Genomic DNA, 24,339 nt, shown 5'->3' with positions numbered 1-24,339 from the left:
GTGCAAAACAATATACCCCCCTTCCTCGAAGGGGGGCATGATAAATATTATGACCAAATTCATAAAAACTGAAACAAAATTGTGACCTCTAGAGTGTTTACAAGGATTTAGTATAATATAATGAAAATTTGGACAATCTTAAGGCAATAATTATGGCATTAATTATGTGATATATATAAAACCAATCTTTTTACCAAGTTTCATGATGATTAGGCAAAAAATGTGACTTCTAAAGTGTTAACAAGCTTTTTTTACTATATAAATATGAGAAAACTGCCCCCCCCCCCCCCCGGCAGCCATGTTATTCGACTGACCGGACCCATTTTCAAACTTAATTCTCATATCAAGGAAACAAATGTTCTGACCAAATTTCATGAAAATTGGACCAAAAATGTGACCTCTAGAGTGTTCACATGTTTTCACTATAAACATATAGAGAAAAATGCCCCACACTGGCGGCCTTGTTTTTTCACCAATCTGAACCATTTTCAGACACGTCCAAGATATCAATAAAACCAATGTTGTGACCAACTTTCATGATGATTGGGCAAAAATCGTGACTTCTAGAGTGTTTACAAGGTTTCTCTATAGCCAAATAAAGGAAACTGCCCCCTCCCCCGGCAGCCATGTTATTAAACTGACCGGAGCCATTTTCCAACTAAACTCTCATATCAAGGAAACAAATGTTCTGACCAAATTTCATGAAAATTGGGCCAAAAATGTGACTTCTAGAGTGTTCACATGTTTTCACTATATACATATAGAGAAAAATGCCCCGCCCACTGGCGGCCTTTTTTTTTTTAACGATCTGGACCATTGATGAACTCTTCCGAGATATCAATAAAACCAATGTTTTGACCAACTTTCATGATGATTGGGCAAAAATTGTGACTTCTAGATTGTTCACAAGGTTTCTCTATAGCCATATAAGGAATACTGCCCCGCCCCCTGGCAGCCATGTTTTTCAACGGACCAGAACCATTTTTTACCTCAACCAACATATCATTTAGACAAACATTTTGACAAAGTAACATGAAGATTGGGCATCAAATGTGACTTCTACAGTGTTCACAAGGTTTTTCTTTTTTTGAACTAGTGACCTAGTTTTTGACCCAGCATGAGGTATCAATGGGACAAATGTTCTGACCAAATTTCATGAAGATCAGACAATAAATGTGGCCACTAGAGTGTTCACAAGGCAAAATGTTGACAACGCACGACGGACAATGCACAACGGACGACAAGCGATCACAAAAGCTCACCATGAGCACGTTGTGTTCAGGTGAGCTAAAAATTACCCGCCCCTTGGCAGCCATGTTTTTCAAGCAAACGTAACCATTTTCAAACTCATCTGGGATATCATTGAGACCAATCTTCTCACCAAATTTCATGAAGATTGGACAATAAATGTGGCCTCTAGAGTGTTACATGTAACAAGGTTTTACTATAGCCTTTTAAGGAAAAATGCCACGCCCCCCGGCGGCCATGTTTTTCAACCAACTGGCATCTTTCTCGAACTCATTCAACATATTATTGGGATGAATCTTCTTACCAAGTTCCATAAAGATCGGACATTAAATGTGGCCTCAAGAGTGTAAACAAGGTTTTACTTTAGCCATATATAGAAAAATGCCCCGCCCCTTGGCAGCCATGTTTTTCAAGCAAACATAACCATTTTCGAACTCATCCAAGATATCATTGAGACCAATCTTCTGACCAAATTTCATGAAGATTGGACAATAAATGTGGCCACTAGAGTGTTCACAAGGTTTTACTATAGCCATATAGCCATATATAGCCATATAAGGAAAAATGACCCGCCCCTTGGCAGCCACGTTTTTTAATCAAAAGTAACCATTTTCAAACTCATCCAAGAAATCATACAGACCAATCTTCTGACCAAATTGGGCAAAATTGTGACTTCTAGAGTGTTTACAAGCTTTCTCTATAGCCTCATAAGGAAAACTGCCCCACCCACTGGCGGCCATGTTTTTCAACGGACCGGAACCACTTTTGAACTCAACCAACATATCATTTAGACAAACATTTTAACAAAGTTACATGAAGATTGGGCATGAATTGTGACTTCTACAGTGTTTACGTTTTTTCTTTTTTTTGACCTAGTTTTTGACCCGGCACAAACCAGTTTCGAACTCGTCCGGGATTTCATTGGGACAAAGCTTCTGACCAAGTTTCATGAAGATAGGACAATAAATGTGGCCTCTAGTGTTTGCGAACAAATGTGGAAGGACGACGGACGGACGGACAAAGACCGGTCTTAAAAGCTCCCTTGAGCAATCAGGTGAGCTAAAAATTAAAACACCTGCGTCTTTCCAATGCAGAATAAAGCGGACCACTGCCCTGGAGATTTCCAGTTTCTCGCATTGAGTTTATCTTTTCTTTAAAACACAACTCTTTCCATTTATGCTTATACATTTTAAACAACACTATGGCATACAGGTCAATCACCAACAAAACCATCTTAGTCAATAATCCTAACTGATAAATCATTTGCTGTCTTTAATCTTTACTAGAGTTGCTACACCTTAAGGGTTTCGAGGGATGGAATGAGTGGGGAGATCAAATCAAATTGCAAACCGATTATTTCGAAAAAAAAATGGTATGAACAAAAAATTTGGGTACCAAAAAACTGGGTACCAAAAAATGGGAATTAAAAAATATTGGGTTCGAAAAAAAATGTTTAAAAAATGCTTGTACGAAATATATTTCGGTTTGAAAAAAAATTTGGGTACGAAAAAAAATATGCCAAACAAGAGGGCCATGATGGCCCTGAATCGCTCACCTGACTCATTAAGATCAGATGAAAACTATGACCTCTATTGTCTACACAATGTTTTTCTATGATTTGACCTAGTGACCTCGTTCCTGACTCTACAATACAATCCCAATCCAGATTTCATCAAGATAAACATTCTGACCACAGTTCATAAATATTGGATGAAAACTGTGACCTCTATTGTCAACACAAGGTTTTTCTATTTATTTGACCTAGATTTTTACCCCAGATGACCCAAATACAATCCCACCCAGATTTCATCAAGAATTCTGACCAAATTTCATAAAGGTTGGATGAAAACTGTGATCTCTAATGTCTACACAAGGTTTTTCTATTATTTGACCTAGTGACCTAGTTTTTGACCCCAGATGACCCAAATAGAATCCCAACCCAGATTTCATCAAGATAAACATTCTGACCAAATTTCATAAAGATTGGATGAAAACTGTGACCTCTATTGTCTACAGAAGGTTGTTCTATTATTTGACCTAGTGACCTTGTTTTTGACCCCAGATGACCCAAATACAATCCCAAACCGGATTTCATCAAGATAAACATTTTGACCAAATTTCATCAAGATTGGATGCAAACTGTGACCTCTACTGTCTACACAAACAAATTGTTGACGGACGGACGCACGGACACACGAAGGCACGCACAACGGACGCCGGACATCACACGATCACATAAGCTCACCGTGTCACTTCATGACAGGTGACCTAAAAATATGTGTCGGAGATAAACATGAACAGTTGTGGTTAAAATCCCATAGAAACAAGGGCTGTTTGTAAAACATGCATGCCCCCCTATATGGGCTATAAGTTGTAGTAGCAGCCATTGTGTGAATACGTTTTTTGTCACTGTGAATGGTGGTGGTGGTGGTGGTGGTGGTGGTGTAGTAGTAGTAGTAGTAGTAGTAGTAGTAGTAATAGTAGTTGTAGTAGTAGTAGTAGTAGTAGTAGTAGTAGAAGTAGTAGTAGTAGTAAAAGTAGTAGTAGTAGTAGTAGTAGAAGTAGTAGTAGAAGTAGTAGTAGTAGTAGTAGTAGTAGTAGTAGTGGTAGTAGTAGTAGTAGTAGTAGTAGTAGTAGTGGTAAAAGTAGTAGTAGTAATGGCAGTAGTAGTAGAAGTAGTAGTAGTAGACGTGGTGGTGGTGGTGGTGGTAGTAGTACTAGTAGTAGTAGTACTAGTAGTAGTAGTAGTAGTAGTAGTAGTAGTAGTAGTAGTAGTAGTAGTAGAAGTAGTAGTAGTAGTAGTAGTGGTGTAGTAGTAGAAGTAGTAGTAGTAGTAGTAGTAGTAGAAGTAGTAGTAGTAGTAGTAGTAGTAGTAGTAGTAGTAGTAGTAGTAGTAGTAGTAGTAGCAGTAGCAGTAGCAGTAGCAGTAGCAGCATTACAAGACCAATACTTAAGAATGATCAAATGGGAAAAGGTAACATAGCACCAGCAGTAAATATGGGGCTCATTTACAGGTCAGATTTGGAATCTCTGCTGTAAAATGAGATTTTGAATGAATTAAAGGGAGGCAAATCTGTAATAAAAAGAACATGCATAAACCGTAGTTGTTTCCCTTGTTTGAACCATGCTAAATCCTTACAAGTTTGGAAAGAATTGGATGAAAAATTTGGACTTTATTGCATAAACACCATTTTCTCAATTCAAGGGGAGGTAATTCTGTACTTCATGGACCAATAATGCTCATTTTTTGTAGGGTTCGTATCCTCATTGATATAAAGACACTGTGCAAATTTGGAAAGGATCGGACAAAAAATGTGGATGATTTTTGAAAGTTTTCACAAAATAGGCAAAAACGAATAAACATGCAAAGTTCAACGAGCTCCTGCGGCCATGTTTTTTGACGAATCAAATTTCTTTGAACAACTTTTTCAGGGGAGCCCTCAAAAGTCATCCCTGTGAAATTTTTTGAAAATCTGATGAGCGGTTTCTGACAAGAAGATTTTTTAAGGTTTTTACCATATATGGTCATGGCGGCCATCTTGGTTATGTGATCAAATTTTTTTTAACAATTCTTTTGTCCCATGACCTAGGGATGCTCCACATGAAATTTAGTTGAAATTGGCTCAATGGTTTAGTAGAAGAAGATGTTTACAAATTGTTTACAGACGGACGGACGGACGCCGGACGCTGAGTGATCACAATAGCTCACCTCGAGCTATCGCTCAGGTGAGCTAAAAAATGTGGGAACAAAATAAAATTTGGGTACGAACAAAAATTTGGGTACGAAAACAAAATTGTACGAAACAAATTTGGATACGAAAAAATATGTGGGTACCAAAAAAAAACAAATTTGGGTACGAAAACAAAAATGAGTACAAAAAAATAATGGCACGAAAAACTATTTGGGAACGAAAAAAATGGGTACGAATACGAAATTTGATTCTAAAAAATATAGGTACGAAAAAAATTGAGTACGAACAAAATTTTGGTACAAACAAATTTGGGTATGAACAAAAAATGGGTACAAAAAAAATTTGGTATGAACAAAATTTGGTACGAAAAAAATGGGTACAAAAAAAATTTGGTGAGAAGAAATTTGGGTACAAAAAACATTTGGGTTCGAAATAAATGGGGACGAAAAAAAAATTGGGTACCAAAATACTGGGTATGAAAAAATGGGTACGAAAAAACTTTGGGTACAAACAAAAAATATGGTGCAAAAACATTTGGGTACGAAAAACATTTGGGTAGGAAAAATATGGGCACGACATTTTTTTGGGGTACGAACAAATTTGGGTACGAAAAACATTTGGGTACGAAAAAAATGGGTACGAATTTTTTTTGGGTACGAACAAAATTGGGTTCAAACAACATTTGGGAATGAAAAACAAAATTTGGGAACGAAAAAAATTAGTACGAAAAAAAAATGCGTCCGAAAAAAATTTGTTACGAAAAACATTCGGGTATGAAAAAAATGGGTACAAACAAATTGGATTAGAACAAATTTGGTTACGAAAAACATTTGACTTCGAAAAAAATGGGTACGAAAAAAAAAATTGGTACGAACAAATTTGGGTACGAAAAACATTTGGGTACTAAAGAAATGGGTACGAAAATTTTGTTTGGGTACGAACAAATTTTGGAATGAAAAACATTTGGGTACGAACAATTTTTTGGGGGTACGAACAAAATTGGGTACGAACAAAATTTGGGAACGAAAAAAAATGGGTACAAAAAAAATTTGCACAAAAAAAAAATTGGGTACGAACAAATTTGGGTACGAACCAAAAAAAAGGGTACGAAAAAAATGGGTACGAAATTTTTTTGGGGGTATGAACAAATTTGGGAACAAAAATAATTCCGGTACGAAAAAAATGGGTACAAAAAAAACAAAATTGGGTACGAAAAAAAATAGGGTACGAAAAAAATGGGTACGAAAAAAATTTGAGTACGAAATATTTTGGGTACGAAAATTTTTATTTAAAATCAAATTTTAATTTTCTAGCGCGTGAATTGTCTCCTGGGGGTGAATAATCTTGGGGTTGCTATAAACGCTACATGTACTTCCGGCCAAGCCACGTGTTTATAGCGAGTGTGCAATAAAAAACACCACTTTTTCATCATTTTCTCAAAAACTAGATTTTTTTTTCAGAAATGACGAACATGCCATCGTGTAGATCGCATTCTTGTCCATAAACATGTCAAATTTCAGCAAACGTGTTGGGCCAGTTTTCAAGACTATCAAATCGCGGCTTAACAAATTTTAGTCGCCATTATCATTCGTTCAATTGAACGTCATCAAATGATGACGTCAATATAGCACTCATTCCATAAAGTGTGTACCAAACAATAACCAATTTACCCATTAATGACTAGATCATATTAACTAATCATCAATCAAGAATAAAGGGTTAAAAAGAAAAACAAGGGCTGAAAATCAAACACTTGCTGTCTATGCCGACATTGTTGTCGTTAATTGGGTCACAATGGCTTTTTACACAAGCCCTATTGAACCACAACCTCCAATCAAGTAAGGTGTGAAAGTTACTCGTCGTTTCACTGGTGGAAAGGCCGAGCATTTTTGTTGATTGGTTCTGATTTAAATATCGAAGGAAAAATTCAATGCTGAAAATTGGTATTCGTCATGGCGAGTTGGTCGTAATGATGGGGTGTTCGTTTAGACTTTTTACTGTAAAAGTATATGCCCAAAATGCTCTCAGAACATGTGACATCAAAATGAGTTTTGCTCAATAAAAGTTTAAAAGTGTTAAAAGACACATGTTAATACTCTTTAATAGTAAAATATGGTTTCGTGTATATTGTTTTTACCTACACATTCTTAGATTTGTTAATTAGAAAACAAATGTATATTTTTACTCAAAAAGTAAACCATGTGAAATATTCAAAAAATTTGCATGAGCTACGATCTAGGCAATACATATTAGCCAATCTCTGGAGGGACCAGGCTTAATGCACGTGAACCACAGGCTACAATGGGAAGACATTTTCTGCCTAGACTTTTCTTTTAGTAGAGACTTCCTTTAAACAAACAATTCTAACTAGAGCTTTGTCACAGACGTGACGAATACCCCCACATGCCACATTGACACAGAATATTGTGCATGTTGTCTTCACAAAAAACAGCGGACACCATGCTCAAAAACGCACTAAGTGACCCCGTGCGTGACCTAGTTTTTGATCCGGCATGGCCCATTTGTTAACTTGGCCAACACTTCATCTAGATACAACTTCTGACCAAGCGTGGTTAAGATTGGATGAAAACTACTTAAATTAGAGAGCGGACACCATGCTGAATGTGCATAAACGTATTAAGTGACCCCGTGACCTAGTTTTTAATCTGGCATGGCCCATGTTCGAACATGGCCTGAAGATCACCTAAATAAAACTTCTGACCAAGCAGGGCTTAACACTAACTTTTTTTTCAACTAGCCCATTCGGGCTAGTAACTTGCAGAACCTACTTGCCCTGACCAATCTTTCATGTGCCATGATCCAAATATTATCAAAACCTTTATATTTATCATTCTACTTGTATTTTCTTGTGCGTGGAGATGAGCAATTATGATTCAATCATTCTTATAAGCTTGCCTTACTAATGCTAATAAATTCAATATTCATCTACTTTAAAGACATCTATTTGTAATCTTCACGCCATTTCCAGAGAAATTTCCTTGCTTTTTTTCCCTCATACTTTCTTTTACTTTCCTCCTTCCTCCCTTTTCTTTTCTGATCCGAGGAACCCCTATCCCCACCCGTAAAGCCAAACTTTAACAACGAAATGAATGTTAAAACCTTTTTTACATAGATTGCCGCGGTTGCCGTCTGCAGATGACAAATGTTAAGAGAATCTTAGGTGTCGCAAAATAACGTGTTACGGTAGTCGTAACAATTGTACAGGGTTAACTCTCTACTAAAAGCCGGGATCAACCATTAATATTAGTTTTGCTAATTGAATTGCGTAAAAAAAGATTGTCAAAACATATCTATTCGATCAAACAAATTAAAATTATTTAAAATTGGTTAATAACTAATAATTTTAGAATAACTTTGTGTTAATGTTGAGTTTTATACCTTCATTGATCCCAGACGATCCTGGGCGATCCCGGCTTTTAGTTTTAAACGTATTTTTATTGAGAAAACATGTCACTTGAAGGAAAACAAATAAAAAACCGTATCTAGCGGAATTCTGTTTAAAAATAGGTTCTGACGTGTTTTACCAGGAAAACCGCCGGGGATTTTCTGAATTGTCGGCCTCTTTTTGATTGCAATCAGGAGATTCCAAATATATTTCGAGATACGATCCGTTTGTTGTCTCCAACTTCACTCTGGGATTTAATTGTCATCTGATCATACTGTATTAAGATTTCTGCATCTTTGAAAAGATTATTTAAAACGCAGTTTATTGATATAGAACACATTATCCCGCCCAAAATACACACGACGGGTCGGGCATGTTCCTGGGACATTGGCTAGCCCGGACCAAGGTACAGGCAGTGAATGTCGTTCGGACGTGCCTTAGTGTTAAGCCCTGCTTAGTTTGGTGAAGATCAGATTAAAACTACTTGAATTAGAGAGCGGCGACCATGCTGAATGTTAAAAAACGCACTTAGTGACCTAGTTTTTGGCCCAGCATGGCCCATGTTCAAACTTGGCGTAGAGATCATCTACATACAACTTCCAACCAAGTTGATGAAGAATGGATGAAACCTACTTGAATTAGAGAGCGGACAGCATGCTCAATGTTTAAAACGCACTAAATGGCCCCGTGACCTAGTTTTTTTTGGACCTGCCATGACCCATGTTCGAACTTGGCCCAGACATCACCTAGATACAACTTCTGACCAAGTTTGGTGAAGCTCGGATGAAAAGTACTTGAATTACAGAGCGGACACTTAATATGGACCGACAGACAGACAGGCAGACCGACAGACAAGCTCACTCCTATATACCCCCCTAAACTTCGTTTGTGGGGGTATAAAAAAGCGGACAGTATTATCCCAAATTAGTATGTGCAGACTACACAGGTTAATCTGATGATATTTTTCTCACATGTTTCTCGCCCCATTTTCCCAAAGCACAACTCCAGGGCCCCTGGCAAATAAAAGTTGGGTCCGGGTAAGTTATTTTTTAATTTAGTTGTCCGCCCAGGCAAGGGCAAAAAAGAACAAAGAAAAGCATTTAATTTAGACTTTAATTAGACTTTAATTGCTGTGATCTTTTTGTTAAAAGTGCAAAAATAAAAAAGGTTGTGTGGTGTATCATTTTGATCTTTATTAAAAAAATATGGGGTTTACAGTTAATGTTATATTTCATGTCTGGGCAAGTAGCTTTACGTGCAGGGCAAGTATTTGCCCAGCAGAGCAAGTTGGTTTTATGGTGAATGTTGAGCCCTGGACTTGTATTCTTAACATACCTTCCATGCTCTTACTCTTCATCAGCTAAAAAAAAAAATAACATAAATTTATTACCGGTAAACAAGCAGTAAAGCCGTTTCATTGTGTTTTTTTTATTTACATGCATATATAAATAAAAATTATATAGTAGAAAATCTTGTTTACAAATTTAAAAATTTAAAATAAATCATTTTTGTTCCAGACATATTACTTATAAATTATAAAAACGTATTAAGTTTTAAAACATGTAAGTATGTAAGTAAACGAAACAATAAGCAATTTCCTTTGTATTTTCTGTATTTGACATGGTACTTCCTGGAGCAAGAAAATCGAATCTGGTAAACTTCTCAAACCAACTTGAAACAGTTAAATAAACTACCAGTACTTGAAACAGTTCATAAAATTATACATTTATTGAAAACTCCGAAATCCATTTCCTGGGTAGCACCAGTTCAAGGTGTCTTAAGTGAAGAACACGAAAGGGGATAATACCACAGACCTGCTAAGGCTGGGTAGCCTTTATACCCACCATGTTTTATTGACCTCAAATTTAGAATTTGGAGCCAATTTTTGTGCATGTGTTTGAAGTGTGTAAAGTGTTGTCCCAGATTAAACTGCTAATAATGGACTATACTTTCAGCCAAAAATTGTATTTTTGTTTAGAAAAGACTTCCTTTTAACAAAAATTTTAATAAAAGCAGAAAGTGTCGTCCCTAATGCAAACTGCACAGGCAAATCTGGAACATTTCTTTGAGCACATGCATTAAGCAAAGTTTTACCAGAACGACCTTCAATACGTAAGACTAATGAAGCAAATAGTAACAGGAGCTTTGAAAATCTCACCTTGCCAATTTTTCTTGGTGGCATTTCTGCAGGTTCTTCTTTTGGCACAGGTACCAGCTTGAATGCGCGAAACTGCTTCTGGTACTCAGTTTCCTTGGGAACCACTGATTTCTTTGGTGGTGACAGCTGTGGGTTGTTGTTGTACACAACCTGATAAACAAAACCAAAAAAGCAAACAAATCACAGTGAGTTCCAGGATTTTTACTTTAATTTATTGCTAGAGAAAGAAGGTTAACATGATTTTTGGTTTATAATCATGATACATTGTATAAAACGTTCATTCATAAACCGATAAATTCATAAACTGATACCTGAAGTTTAAGGAAGAAATACTTAAATAATCTTTTAACAATTTTTGAAAAAACATTAAATGCAATTTTTAGATTTACTTGCAAGACAATATAAGTAATGAACTTGTTATGGTATTTAGGCAAAGATCTATGATAAACAAGGCTTTTACTGAATTGATGAACAGTCTGAAAACTTCTACCAATTGAAACCAAGAATAACCTTCATAATGATTTATATCTATACACTTCATATATTTCATATAACTAATGAGAATTTGATTGAAATTTGTAATCAGTCCCTGTTAACATGAAGATGAAAAGTGATTGACAAAAAGTACATGTATGATTTTGTTTACAATAAGCCATCTACTATACATGGACTAGCCCACTATTCCTCTACAAGCACTGATTAAAATGCAATTATATAAAACAACAACCCCTAGCTTATAAGAAAACTTACAACTTATTTATTAAACAAAACAGAAACTATTAAAGTTATTCAACAGGTTGGTTGTTATTTTATAACATTTAACAAAACTTCTATTTATTTCTGATAACCACAAATAGTCACAAACAAGGAAAGTTATTCGGTTAAAATAAGTCCTTGCAGCTATAAAGGTTATTATAATGCAAGTTGTAGGAAGCAATCAACATAAGACCAGAGTAATGCAAAAAGTGCCAAATGCCACATGTCTTTTGAAAATCATATTATTGCGAAGTTGTTATTGTTTTTTAAACATTACAATAGGATACATGGAGAGGTACATATTTTTTCTGACCTGACATGGTGCACATTGTATTGTGATTGACAATGTGATTGGGGTCCAAGAAAAAAAATAATGGAGCTGTAAGGTTGCAATATAATGTGAATCATTCATTGACATTTCGTATTAATTAAAATAATTAAAATTCAATTGATATCTCATTTTCCAGTCAAACACACATTTTTTCTAATTTCTGTTATTTGTACAATCACAGTGAAGTTATTGCAGTTAAAATTTATAAATAAACTCTCATAAATATTTTTTTTTCACAGATTTGAGATGTTACGTTGTTGATTACTTCCTCTAAAATAAGTAAACATAAACAACTACAAGAGATAAAAGTTAAAACAATTTGAACTATGGTATATATTCAATATTTTACCTGTTTAGGGCCCATATCCTGTGATGAAGCAATTATTAAATACACACAATTATTAATAATATGGGCTGTGCTCTGTGAAAAGGGATGAAATGCATGTGCTTAAAGTGTTGTCCCAGATTAGCTTGTGCAGGGACAACACTTTACGCACATGCATTAAACCCCCGTTTCACAGAGCACGGCTCATATGTCACAGCATGATTATTTTCACACATTCATCAATGAAAACTAACATTTCTGAAATAATATTAAAATGAGAAATAGCAAGTATCAAGCAATATTAAAATGAGAACACTGGATGAAAACTATTTCCATACCAATAATTGCTTCACTTGAAGCAAAAATGCACAATACCAAGAGCTGTCACCAGAGGATGACTTATGCCCCCTATAAATGCTTGATAGAAGTTATGATCTTTTTTCTAAACCTAAACGCAGATTTCGAAACCTAAACGCGGACCCTAAGTTCAAGGTCACAGGGGTCAAAATTTGTGTGCGTATGGAAAGGCCTTGTCCATATACACATGCATACCAAATATGAAGGTTATATCTCAAGGGACATAGAGGTTATGAGCATTTTTCAAAACCTAAACGCACATTTTGAAACCTAAACGCAGACCCTAACTTCAAGGTCAAGGTCACAGGGGTAAAAGTTTTTGTGCGTATGGAAAGGCCTTGTCCATATATTACACATGCATACCAAATACGAAGGTTATATCTCATGGGACATAGAGAAGTTATGAGCATTTTTCGAAACCTAAACGCAGATTTCGAAACCTAAACGCGGACCCTAAGTTCAAGGTCTAGGTCACAGGGGTAAAAAATTGTGTGAGCATGGAAAGGCCTTGTCCATATACACATGCATACCAAATATGAAGGTTATATCTCAAGGGACATAAAAGTCATGAGCATTTTTTCGAAACCTTAACGCAGATTTCGAAACCTCAATGCGGACCCTAAGTTCAAGGCCACAGGGGTTAACATTTTTGTGCGTATGGAAAGGCCTTGTCCATATACACATGCATACCAAATATGAAGGTTATATCTCAAGGGACATAGAAGTTATGAGCATTTTTCGAAACCTAAACGTAAAGTGTGACGGAAAGACGGAGAGACGGACAGACAGTCCGATCAATATATGCCCCCTTTTCTTCGAAGGGGGGCATAAAAATATATAAACAAGAAATTCAAACTTTGCAACAGAATGACACGCATGTTAGAAGGAAGCTTGTGTATAAAAACCGCACTAAAAACATAAGTGATCACAAAAACTCAAGGAAAACAAGATTATGATATATCACAAAATAAATCCCAGATAACAAGGATAAATCACTGATGATGACACATATTGTCTATTGCATGGTACCATGAATTACAGGCTGTGATTATTCACATATCTTTGTAATACAATTAATTATGCATCACCTCTTATGTCTACTAATTTGCAATTAATCTCTACAACAAATATTTTTTCCATTAAGTTACATTACAAATGATATGAGATAAATTGCAACCCATCACACAATTCTTTGTATAGCACTCATTATATTTAATCACATGCTGTAATTTGTCATGTATCCCATTATGATCTATTGTTGACTACCATATTTCAAGGCTATAAATCAAGGGTAATACTGTGTGATAAATAAGTACAACACATTTCGATGAATACCAGACTACACACAAGGCAATCAATCACAAATCACACAAACATATCAATAACAAATCACACATATAGATCAATCACAAATCACACAAACAACAATCACAAATCACACATACAGATCAATCACAAATCACACATACAGATCAATCACAAATCACACAACACAAATTATATGAGCCTTGTTCTTGGTAAATGGGCTTATTGCATTTGCATATTTGTCATCCCACATTAGCCTGCACAGTAAACACATGCTTATAAGAGACAACACTTTCTGTTTTTATAGTATATGTTTTGTTCAAAGGAAGTCTCTTCCTAAAGAAAATCCAGTCTAGGCGTAAAGTGTCGTCCATGATTGCACAGGTCATGCTGGTATAACACTTAGCACACATGCAAAAAGCCCTGTTTTTGAAGAAGGCAGCTCAAATGATATAACCAGTCACCATGGTAACGCACCTGTTCAGCCTTGAGAAGTGGGGAGGCGGGAGGGCCAGACCTCCATTGGAACTGCTTCTGATACTCTGATATCTTCTTGGTGGGCCGCGGGGCAGAGATACCTGTCTTGTATCTCAGGGCATAGTCAGACTGCAAATATAGTCAGTTAACATAAGTCTGATCTCATATATGAGTCATATATTTAATATATTTATTAAATTTATCAATGAAAACTATAATTTCTGAACCTACAGGTGCTTCTAATGCAGAGTCAGCCACACCCTTCTCCATGTTGGTCTGTGCAAACTCGTTCATGTGTTCAATACGCTTGTCTTTCTGAGATTCCTTCACCGGTCCAGCTTGGTTTAAATTTTTAGCCTGAAGCATAAATATAAAGTTTTAAACTATGCCAAACCGAAAAGCTACATGTAACCGATTTTTTTAGCATTGTGTTTTTATGGTTTTTGTAATTTCCATGAACAGCTTTTGAGTAAGATAAAATTATTATATATTTTATTTAGATCATAAACACCAAATATGTGAACAGTTTGTAATTTGCATTTTCCTTTTTAAATATTAATCTGATTTTTTAAATAATCATTTCCATTACTTATGCAGAAAATTGGGGAAAACATTAATATTTTACCTCATCATCTTTAATTCTGCTTTGCCTCACTTCTTGTTCAACTCTCTTAGGACTGATTGTCACTTTGGGTTCCTTTGACACTTTGGGTTCCTGTGGCACACTTGACTTGGCTGGTTCCTGTTTCTGCTCTGTTTGCACCTTAGGTCTCTGTGGAGCCAGTGGGGTGGAAGGTTGACGGAACTGGCTGGTGTTAACAACAGGAGCTCTAGAGGGGCTGGGGTCCCTGTTCTCCTTCTTAAGTAGGTTAAATAAGAGAAGAAATATCCCTCTTTAAATAGAACTCATTTGGGGAATAGTTTTTGTACGAACATTTGACCATTATCCCTGATTCTCATAGTATCGGCCCTCCTCATAGTATAGTGCCTTTAACGAAAACCCCTTAAGAAGTGCTGGAAAGTTAATGTTTTTGTTCAATTTTTGTTGTAATTTATTTGATGGTTATCCATGACTATTAAGACGATCATTTTCATGATTGCCAGTGTTCATTGGAAAGTAGGTCATGTTTATTCCAGGCTGATGCTATGTTTTTTAAAGTACGTAACACACAATTAGTTTGTTTATGGATTAATAGTAGCTTTATCAAATGTTTTTAAAGCAGTTTATTTTTTTAATAAAATGTAAACATATTTTAAGAACAACATGAGCAAGAGTTTTGTTTTTCCGTTAAGATACTATTTTAAGAACAAGCACCTGCGCATAGTAACAAATTTTAGCAACCAATCAGAAGGGCCGATATTATGAGACCCATTGTATATGATTCAGATTACTATAGGGAGAACGGGAAATAAAGACATGCTCTTTTCGTCAATTTTCAAGGGCAATTTTCTAAATTATCAAGGCAATTTTCTAAATTATCAATGTCAGTAAGTTTAACTCATTTCAATAAAAGAGTCTTAACTGATGTTCTCAATATAAAATGCATTTCTTACCAGTTGAAGTTTCATCTGCTTAGGTGGGGAGATATCTCTGCTATAGGTGGACGGCTTCACTTTGTACTTTACATTCTGCGAGAACTTGTCCTGGTTACCTAGCAACATGAAGTCATCTGCTGCATGGCCATGGTCATCATGGAAACCATTCATCATGCTTGTCTGAATGCCAGGAGTCCTGCGTTTGCTCTGAAGTGGTGGTTCAGACTGAATGGCTGAAAATATATGAAGTATACCCTTAATACATGGGATAATAGCCATTGTTTAAATATTAGTCTTAGAGGGGTGATATATTCAAATACAAAAATCTGATAGCAGCAAGTAACTCGTGAAAATCATAATAGTTTATTATTATGCATTCCTGATGGATAGCATTTGGTACACTGTGTACAAGATCATTTCAAATGCTTAGTTTTTAAGCTATAGGGTGTAGTTTTTGTCTATAAATGGTATACATGCCAATTTACCCAAATAGCCAAAATGTTTAAGTCTATTGGCTTATTGCATTTGTAAGCCAGATTTTATGGCTGTCATCCAGTTGTGAAAACACATAAGTTACACATAGCCAGATTATCCTGTGATAAATGCATAAGTGCAGAATTCCAATAAAAAATGTCCGAAAATTTAGAGTCACTTATAAAAGCAAAAATAATAATTTTAGCTCAAAAAGAGGGTTTCAAAAAAACTTGTCCAAAAACTTACATTTATTACATTATGAATTAAAAGAATGTGTGTAAAAATCTGATATACATACTATTACTTAACATTGGAATACCTGTAGAATCCCCATATATCCAAATACAAGGAAGATCAGAGCTTGATCACTTAACAAGTGACAATCTCATTTGTTTGTTGTTAACTTAAGAGTTGACATCATTGGTTTATTGTTAACTTAAGAGTTGAAAGAGTTTTAATATCTTAACAATTCCATACTAAGTCCATTTAATCCAAACATGGCTGGTCAATTTATTTCACAGGTTATGTAGTGATGAATCCATGAATTGAAAGCATATTATTTTTCTTCAACTCATACACAAGCAAATATACAGTGCTACAAAGAAAAACGTCAGTAACTGTTGCACCAGCAGGCAAGAAAACTGTTACTATACAACCAAACTCTGTATATATGGCAAGAAAAAGAAAGCCAAACAGCGAGACACAACACTAATGCACTTGACAGTACAAACACATACATACAAAAGAGAATAAACATTAATAAAACTGTGAGGCAATACTGTGAGGGTAAATAGTACTTTCTATTTTGAATTCAGTCCAGGACAAGAAAATTCCTCTATGGAGACCCATTTAAAATAACAAGTTACATATATTAGCCATTGTAAGCATTGTAAGTGAGTATGTTAAGTATTGAAATTATAATGCAAGAGATAAGTGAAGGCACAATAATTATCAAAATTAATACCAATACAAATGGATTGACACTTGATAGCAAACTATAATTGAAATATTATACAATTAAACTTAAGATGTGGATCTCTTTTACTAAATGTTTTAAGTATGAATGATCAAATTTGAAACCATAGAAATAATTTTATTGTAAATTGTACATACTATTAGTATACAAGTGAACCTTAAATTTTAAATGCATAATATGTTAGTAAGAAATACAAGACTATTGCCAAGCATTATATGTCCCCTATCGGTTCCACCTTTGTCAGAATTTTTTTTTTATTTGTTGCCATAGCAACCAGAATTTTTTATGTAGGAACAAAATGAAATGACGTGCATAATGTCCATATTGCCATATATCCATGTTTCAAGTTTTATGAAAAAATATGAAGAACTTTTTAAGTTATTGCAGGATCCAGAAAAGTGTGACAGACGCACAGAGCGCAAACCATAAGTCCCCTCCTGTGAAACCGGTAGGGGACAATAAAAAAGCAATTTATGTAATCCAGCAAAAGCAATGGTTACAAGTTTTAAATTGATTTTCCTACAAACGCTAAATCTTCCAACGAGGTTCAAACAAAAATATAAAATGAGCAGCAGTCTAAAGAAACAGGCTTACTGGAAGTGCACGTGCCTTAAGTATCGTCCTCATCAGGAAGGACACTTTCTGATTTAATTATTTTTTTGTTTTAAGTTAGTCTCTACTGTTAAAAAAATTGGTCAGGGTAAAACCAGTCACCCCTGATGAGCCAGTGTGAACCCCACTTTCTAATCAGGTACAACATTTTACGCAAATGCTATAAGCCCAGATTTCACAGAGGGCGACTTAAAAGTAATATTGCTGACTAGAGCATCATAAAACATAAAAGTTTGGTAAATCATACAGAATAATTAAGAAAAAAAAACGTGTTACAACTGTCAACATTTCTAAATATTTAGTGCAAAACTTAAATCCAAGGCCATCAAAGATCAAAATACAACATGTAAAAGCTAGATATTAAGATTCCTATAATTATCAGGTAATGCTGGTAGTGGTACATCCCTTAAATGTTAAAACAATATAAGTAACTTATTTCCAGATCAGAAGACCCGGGGACAAGTTTAAAAATCTTAAACAAAATACAATAAAAGCAAGTTACAGCACCGCAATGTGCAGTGCCCTGGGTATGAGAAATGACATTTCACAATCTCTATCACAACATTTCATATCTAAGTGAAAACTCTTGCTTAGCATTTATTCACTATGATTTTTTTAAACATATATTTAAAACATACATTAGTTTAAGAATGTAGGTATTCATGGTTACTAGTTGTATGCGTGATTTATTTAGAAAGTGCAAACAAACTAAATATACAGAAGCATATGCAGAGGAATAGGCATGATGCTACACATGTACAAAAAAGCTGGAATCTTCTTAAGGTCCAAGTAAAAGAAAAAGATTAAAGATCATAAACGATACAGGGTGCTGCTTCAAAGGGGAAGGCTGGAAGGATAAACTGTGCTGGTTTCATTTTCTTAAATTTTGCTAAATCCAAAGATTGTGAAACACATGTAATTTGTTTTTTTACAAAAGCCTTGAATTTGCCTTTGAATATTTGCAAAAATTAAGATTTTTACACTTTTTAAGTTCATCAGTCCAGATTGTGTTGCAGCACTCTGCTTTTCGTGCGTATTGTTCCCTAAAACTAACATATCCGTACAGGCTAATAGCTAGGTGTCTAGGTTGGGTATTAAAATCCCTCACGTTTGTTTTCTCCTGGAGTCTCGACACGTTTTTTACTTTGCAGGTTCACAGTATCCATAGAGATATTGGAAGCTGAAAGTGAAACCACACATTCTGACATTGAAACTTTGGTACTAAATGGTGTATCCAAAACATCTATTTATTTAAAGCCCTAAACATTGAGTAATGATAGAAACTTTCTTAAATCAAATTGGCATATTTTTGTCAATGATTGCTTAAGTTGAGCTTTTCTGAAGTCCTTGATACCTAATTAACTATAACATTATATTGTACTGATTTTAAACTTCTTACTAAGAGAATGTTCTTAAAATGTCAAATATACTATTTGTATATATATGTTGCAGTTTAATAATGTTAAAAATGACACAATGTTCAGGGTCTTTGTATAGTGCACTAAAAACGAAATCAAATCCAAAATAAAATACTTATTTAAACAAAAACACTGCAACCACATAACCAAAAACATTTGGTGCATACAAAAAGGAAACAAGAGCACCGCCTTGCGGGTGCAGACAGCTCATCTATTTTCTTTTTAAAGGTGAAGGGACTCTCATTTTCAATCACAAAGGAGGGAGGGGTGGAGTGAAGAGGGGTGTATAGTGTGGGGGTGTGGACATTTATTACATTATCTTCCAGAAATGCCCAAAAAAAAAATTCCGGGGTGGGGGGGGGGGGTGGGGGGGGATTCTTCTGTGCGATGGTTGGACAGTATTTCAAACATAAAATAATAAAAATAAATATTTGTGTTTTTTAACCGATTCAACAAAAAAAATTGGGGGGGTGGGGGGGTATAGTGTGAGGGTGTGGTGGTCATTTGTGAGATGATCTTAAAAAAAAAAAAAAAAATTAGGGGGGGGATTGGGGGGGGGGGAATTCTTGGGTGCGATGGTTGGACGGTATTTCAAACATAAAATAAGCAAAATAAATATTTGTGTTTTTTAACCGTTTAAAAAAAAATATTGGGGGTGGTGGGGTGGGGGGGGGGGTATAGTGTGAGGGTGTGGTGGTCATTTGTGAGATGATCTTAAAAAAAAAAATAGGGGGGGATTCGGGGGGGGAGGGCACGGGGGATGGTTTGGGTGGAGTCTATTGTGGTATGTCAGGTAAGAGTAGTTTTGTCAAAGTATCAATCAAATCTAATCATAAATAAAGAAGTTATGGCAATTTTAGCAAAATTTAATAATTTGACCTTGAGAGTCAAGGTCATTCAAAGGTCAAGGTAAAATTCAACTTGCCAGGTACAGTAACCTCATGATAGCATGAAAGTATTTGAAGTTTGAATGCAATAGCCTTGATACTTTAGAAGTAAAGTGGATCGAAACACAAAATTTAACCATATATTCAAAGTTACTAAGTCAAAAAAGGGCCATAATTCCGTAAAAATGACAACCAGAGTTATGCAACTTGTCGTTTTACTGTACCCTTATGATAGTTTGCGAGTGTTCCAAGTATGAAAGCAATATCTATGATATTTTAGGGGTAAAGTGGACCAAAACACAAAACTTAACCAAATTTTCTATTTTCTAAGTATAAAGCATAATTCCGTCCAAATGCCAGTCAGAGTTACATAACTTTGCCTGCAAAGTCCCCTTATGATAGTTAATAAGTGTTGCAAGTATGAAAGCAATAGCTTTGATACTGTAGGAGTAAAGTGGACCTAAACACAAAACTTAACCAAATTTTCAATTTTCTAAGTATAAAAAGGGCAAATAATTCTGTCAAAATGCCAGTCAGAGTTACATTACTTTGCCTGCACAGTCCCCTTATGATAGTTAGTAAGTGTTGCAAGTATGAAAGCATTAGCTTTGATACTTAAGGAATAAAATGGACCTAAACACAAAACTTAACCAAAATTTTCAATTTTATAAGTATAAAAAGGGCACATAATTCTGTCAAAATGCACACCAGAGTTATCTAACTTTGCCTGCCCAGTCCCCTCATGATAGGTAGTAAATGTACCAAGTTTGAATGCAATAGCATTGATACTTTCTGAGAAAAGTGGACCTAAACGCAAAACTTAACCAGACGCCGACGCCAAGGTGATGACAATAGCTCATTTTTTTTTTCAAAAAATAGATGAGCTAAAAAAAATTGAATTACAACATTAAAAATCCTTACACCACTAGAGTAATTACACAACGCAAAAAAGGTCCACACAAGTCTAAAATATTTAATGTTCAAAACCACTAAATTGTCTACATGTGGTTACAATACACTATTCACAAGCGCATGCAGCTTACGTTTAAAAAGCTCGGTCTTAGTGAAATCAGTATGATTCCTCTTCTTAGCTTGCATTATAGGCTCGGAGGGAGCTGTAAAAGGCACACAATGATCTCATCAGATTACTGTTATATGAGACTCATTCAGGGAAAACAGACTTAATGCATGAATGAAATTTACAAATTTGCTCAAATTTAAAAATCTATGGGAATAAGAAGGAATATTAAGGTTTAAACATATTCAACACTTACAAAATACAAACTGATTTACTACCATACCACCTTTAAAGTGTTATCTATTTAAACCAAGCCTGTTACAGGCAGATCCAAGTGTGATAGTTCACAATAAAAGAAAAAAATTGATTAAAACAAAAAATTCTGTGTACATCAAATATAAAACTGAAAATACATTTCCAATAAAAAAGAAGCAAACAGAAAAAAAAAATTGTAATAAAATCTTCTTAATTTTTATAAAAGCATTAAATGACTTGTTCCCTCACTTGGTTTCTGGGACGGGGAGGGAACATGTTTTCTACTCTGCAGTGGAACACCATCAAAATCATCTGAAAAAACATTACATCATTATCTTGTATGGCCATTACAATTAAATTACTTGGATATCGCATTTTGTGTTTTTCAGTGATGTTGGTTGTAGCTGTATTAAGAAATCAGTGTAAACAAGTATTTAGAAAAAAAAAGCAATATGACAGATCATATTCAGATAACGAAAACTGCACATTTACCAGATGAAAACTGCACATTTACCAGATGAAAACATTAGACAGTGCTAAAAAGAATGGTGAAGAATTTAACACATGTGTAGATGAGATTAAGTGATTCTTGTTGGCCTCACTTTTGGCCGGTACAGTCTTCAGAAAGGGAGGCTCAACCCGCTTCTTGCTTTGTAAGGCTGGCTCCATGGATGTGGCCGCTGCAACATAGCACACACAAAGCTGCCAAGAATACCTGTGTAGGTCCAACATAGCATAAGCGTTATCTTTCCAAACTAGCATCTGAGTTACTAAGCACACTCCAGTAATTGTTTGTTAATAAGCGTTTACAATATCACCTTTTGTGGGGCCAATATTAATGACATAGGACATAGGTAGATCACAATAGCTCACCTTGAGCACTGTGTGCTCAGGTAATTAAATACTAGTGTATGTGCATGCAGAATGCTCCAAGAACAGAAACAAATCAACAACAAGTAAAATACATTTGAAATGGGAAAATAGTAGTCACTAAACAAAACCAAATTTATTATCGAAAATGTTTGTTACTTATTTAGAAAATAAAATCAAATCATGATCTTATATAACTGTTAGTCACGACTGTTTAACAATGCCCTTCACAAAGCCTGTACAAGTTTATATACATGTATGCAAGGTGCTCATGCAATCTCACTTTTTGAGGAAAAATACACGTTTGTTTGCTTCTTTCTTTGCATGGCTGGTCCAGCTGATCAATGTTAAAAACATATTAAAATACATAAAAATTTGAATAAACAACAGAAAATGAATCTGTTACAAAAACATATATTTGTTAATGAACTTTTTATGTCAATGTATGAATTATCATACATGTATCTGAGGCAATAATTGTTTCTTTAATGAACAAACATGAAATCATGTCTTCAATTCTTTTATTTGTTCAAGGCCACTTATTGGACATAAATTCGCGCAGTTACGACTAAATTGAATTTGACTGTCATAAAATAGAATTTTTTATAAATAATTACAGTCTGTTTTTATAGACAAACTTTTGTGATCATTTACTATTTATAATTCATACTAACCAAACTTATTTGAGCTGAGTCCAGCTGTGACTGAATCTGTGGCTGCAGGCATGTGTAACCCTGAAACCACAAAAGTTGGAAATAGTTGCTATTTCAGACAAAATAAAAAACATGGTTGTTATATTCTTTGTTGGCATGATTTGCCCACTCTGTATTTTCCAGTCATGTGTCATGCTCTCAAAGTGAACACCCAGAAATTTACACGCATTATTTCTTTACATTCTAACATTTCTCCACCGTTTCGAAAAAGCTCTATACTGGCATGGATAAGCCTGGGGCAAGTAAATAAGAAAATCAGAAAATTATATATTTTGAATTTGTTACATTGGGATTGGGAAAGAACATTTAGTTGATTTAAGTTGGCTAATATAATGATAATCTGGGAAAGTTCTCTTAAAAATCAGTGAAATAACTTATGTTTTTGTTCATCACTTGCAAAATAAATAATAATGCAATGTGGGTTTTGCCTCTTTAATAACAGTTCTTGATTCTATATAACATGTTTAAGTTGTCCTCTTTGTCTCTTTCTTTACTTCTTTTTGAATGAAACGCATGTTCAACCCATGCAAAAGACGTCAGACCTCGAAAATTTTAGACAAAATATGCTGAGGTCAGGTAATATGCCCGAAACTAGGGCTGTCACGATACGCCGTGAGCGTACCGCGGTATATCGTTGTACGGCAACACTGTATCGCGGTACGTACCGCGATATTTTACAGAATATGTATCTGTGAAGAAAACAGCAGAATAACAAGTTTTACAAACTTTATTAAACTCAATAATCAGAAAACACTGGTATCATAGTATGACTAGAAACTGTAAAAGGAACTGTAATAAACTTGATAGAAGTAGACATTGTTATTGTTCGCGTCTTTTTCTAAAATGTCCGCCATGTTGTTTACAATAGCTGTGACTACCATCTGTGTAAATCGAACTCTTCAAGGGCATGTTCAAAATGCGGAGTCAGCGGGCCCAGTATTGAAAATCCGTAGCGTTCTGACTCTTCCTCGACTTATTCAGAATCTTAACATAACATGATTCGGAAGTACCATGCTTTGAACGATCGATATACTAAAGAAAGAAAATAAGAAATAGAATAAACATCTTTTGGATAATTATGAACTTATTTGCAAAGAAAATCTGTCCCTAATTCCAAAAAAGGTACGGACCCATACATCGCCGTATTTTAAACGTGAAAGTTAAACATCTACAAGTGGAAGCGCTTGCTTGACCTGGATATTAACGGATTATTTATTTAGCCCTTTTGAATCGCTTCTACATTTTTCAAAACGATATCTATATCAAAATAATTATGTAATGTATTTATATCTGTGCTTATATAATAATATTTAAAAAAACGGTGCGGCAACGCCGTACCGCGGTGCGATTTTTTTCACGACATGCACCGCGATATACCGATATACCGATATACCGGTGAATCGTGACAGCCCTACCCAAAACTGCTGTTTCTATTGTCAGAAAAAAAGTAAAACATTGTGAAAACTAAACTAGGAATACGTAAAAAAATACAAACTGGTTTATGTTAACATTGTATTTAAGATTG

General features: G+C 35.0%; 1 protein-coding gene across 24 annotated transcripts in view; it reads right to left on the bottom strand.

The window, feature by feature from the left end:
- Positions 1-24,339, bottom strand: part of LOC127856983 (nuclear protein MDM1-like) — a 233,583-nt gene that overhangs the window by 14,633 nt on the left and 194,611 nt on the right. For 3 of the 24 annotated variants that reach the window (XM_052393301.1, XM_052393315.1, XM_052393291.1), the window contains exons 2-13: positions 22,776-22,835; positions 21,834-21,911; positions 21,481-21,543; positions 21,002-21,073; positions 18,762-18,833; positions 15,610-15,824; positions 14,681-14,914; positions 14,287-14,412; positions 14,056-14,184; positions 11,941-11,958; positions 10,505-10,654; positions 9,682-9,706 (exon numbers count right to left, since the gene is read on the bottom strand). In XM_052393301.1, the coding sequence (XP_052249261.1) occupies positions 9,682-9,706; positions 10,505-10,654; positions 11,941-11,958; positions 14,056-14,184; positions 14,287-14,412; positions 14,681-14,914; positions 15,610-15,824; positions 18,762-18,833; positions 21,002-21,073; positions 21,481-21,543; positions 21,834-21,911; positions 22,776-22,827 (1,234 nt within the window). In that variant the 5' untranslated portion in view covers positions 22,828-22,835. Of the gene's footprint in view, positions 1-9,681; positions 9,707-10,504; positions 10,655-11,940; positions 11,959-14,055; positions 14,185-14,286; positions 14,413-14,680; positions 14,915-15,609; positions 15,825-18,717; positions 18,737-18,761; positions 18,834-21,001; positions 21,074-21,480; positions 21,544-21,833; positions 21,912-22,384; positions 22,439-22,775; positions 22,836-24,339 lie in introns of those variants that run through there. The other 21 variants (XM_052393250.1, XM_052393232.1, XM_052393217.1 and 18 more) reach the window with 15 other exon arrangements.

The sequence above is a fragment of the Dreissena polymorpha genome, chromosome 1 (genome assembly GCF_020536995.1).
Source record: "Dreissena polymorpha isolate Duluth1 chromosome 1, UMN_Dpol_1.0, whole genome shotgun sequence".
In the NCBI taxonomy this organism is placed as follows: Eukaryota; Metazoa; Mollusca; class Bivalvia; order Myida; family Dreissenidae; genus Dreissena; species Dreissena polymorpha.
Note: the sequence above shows the minus strand (reverse complement) of the source record. Positions and strands in the feature narration are given on the sequence as shown.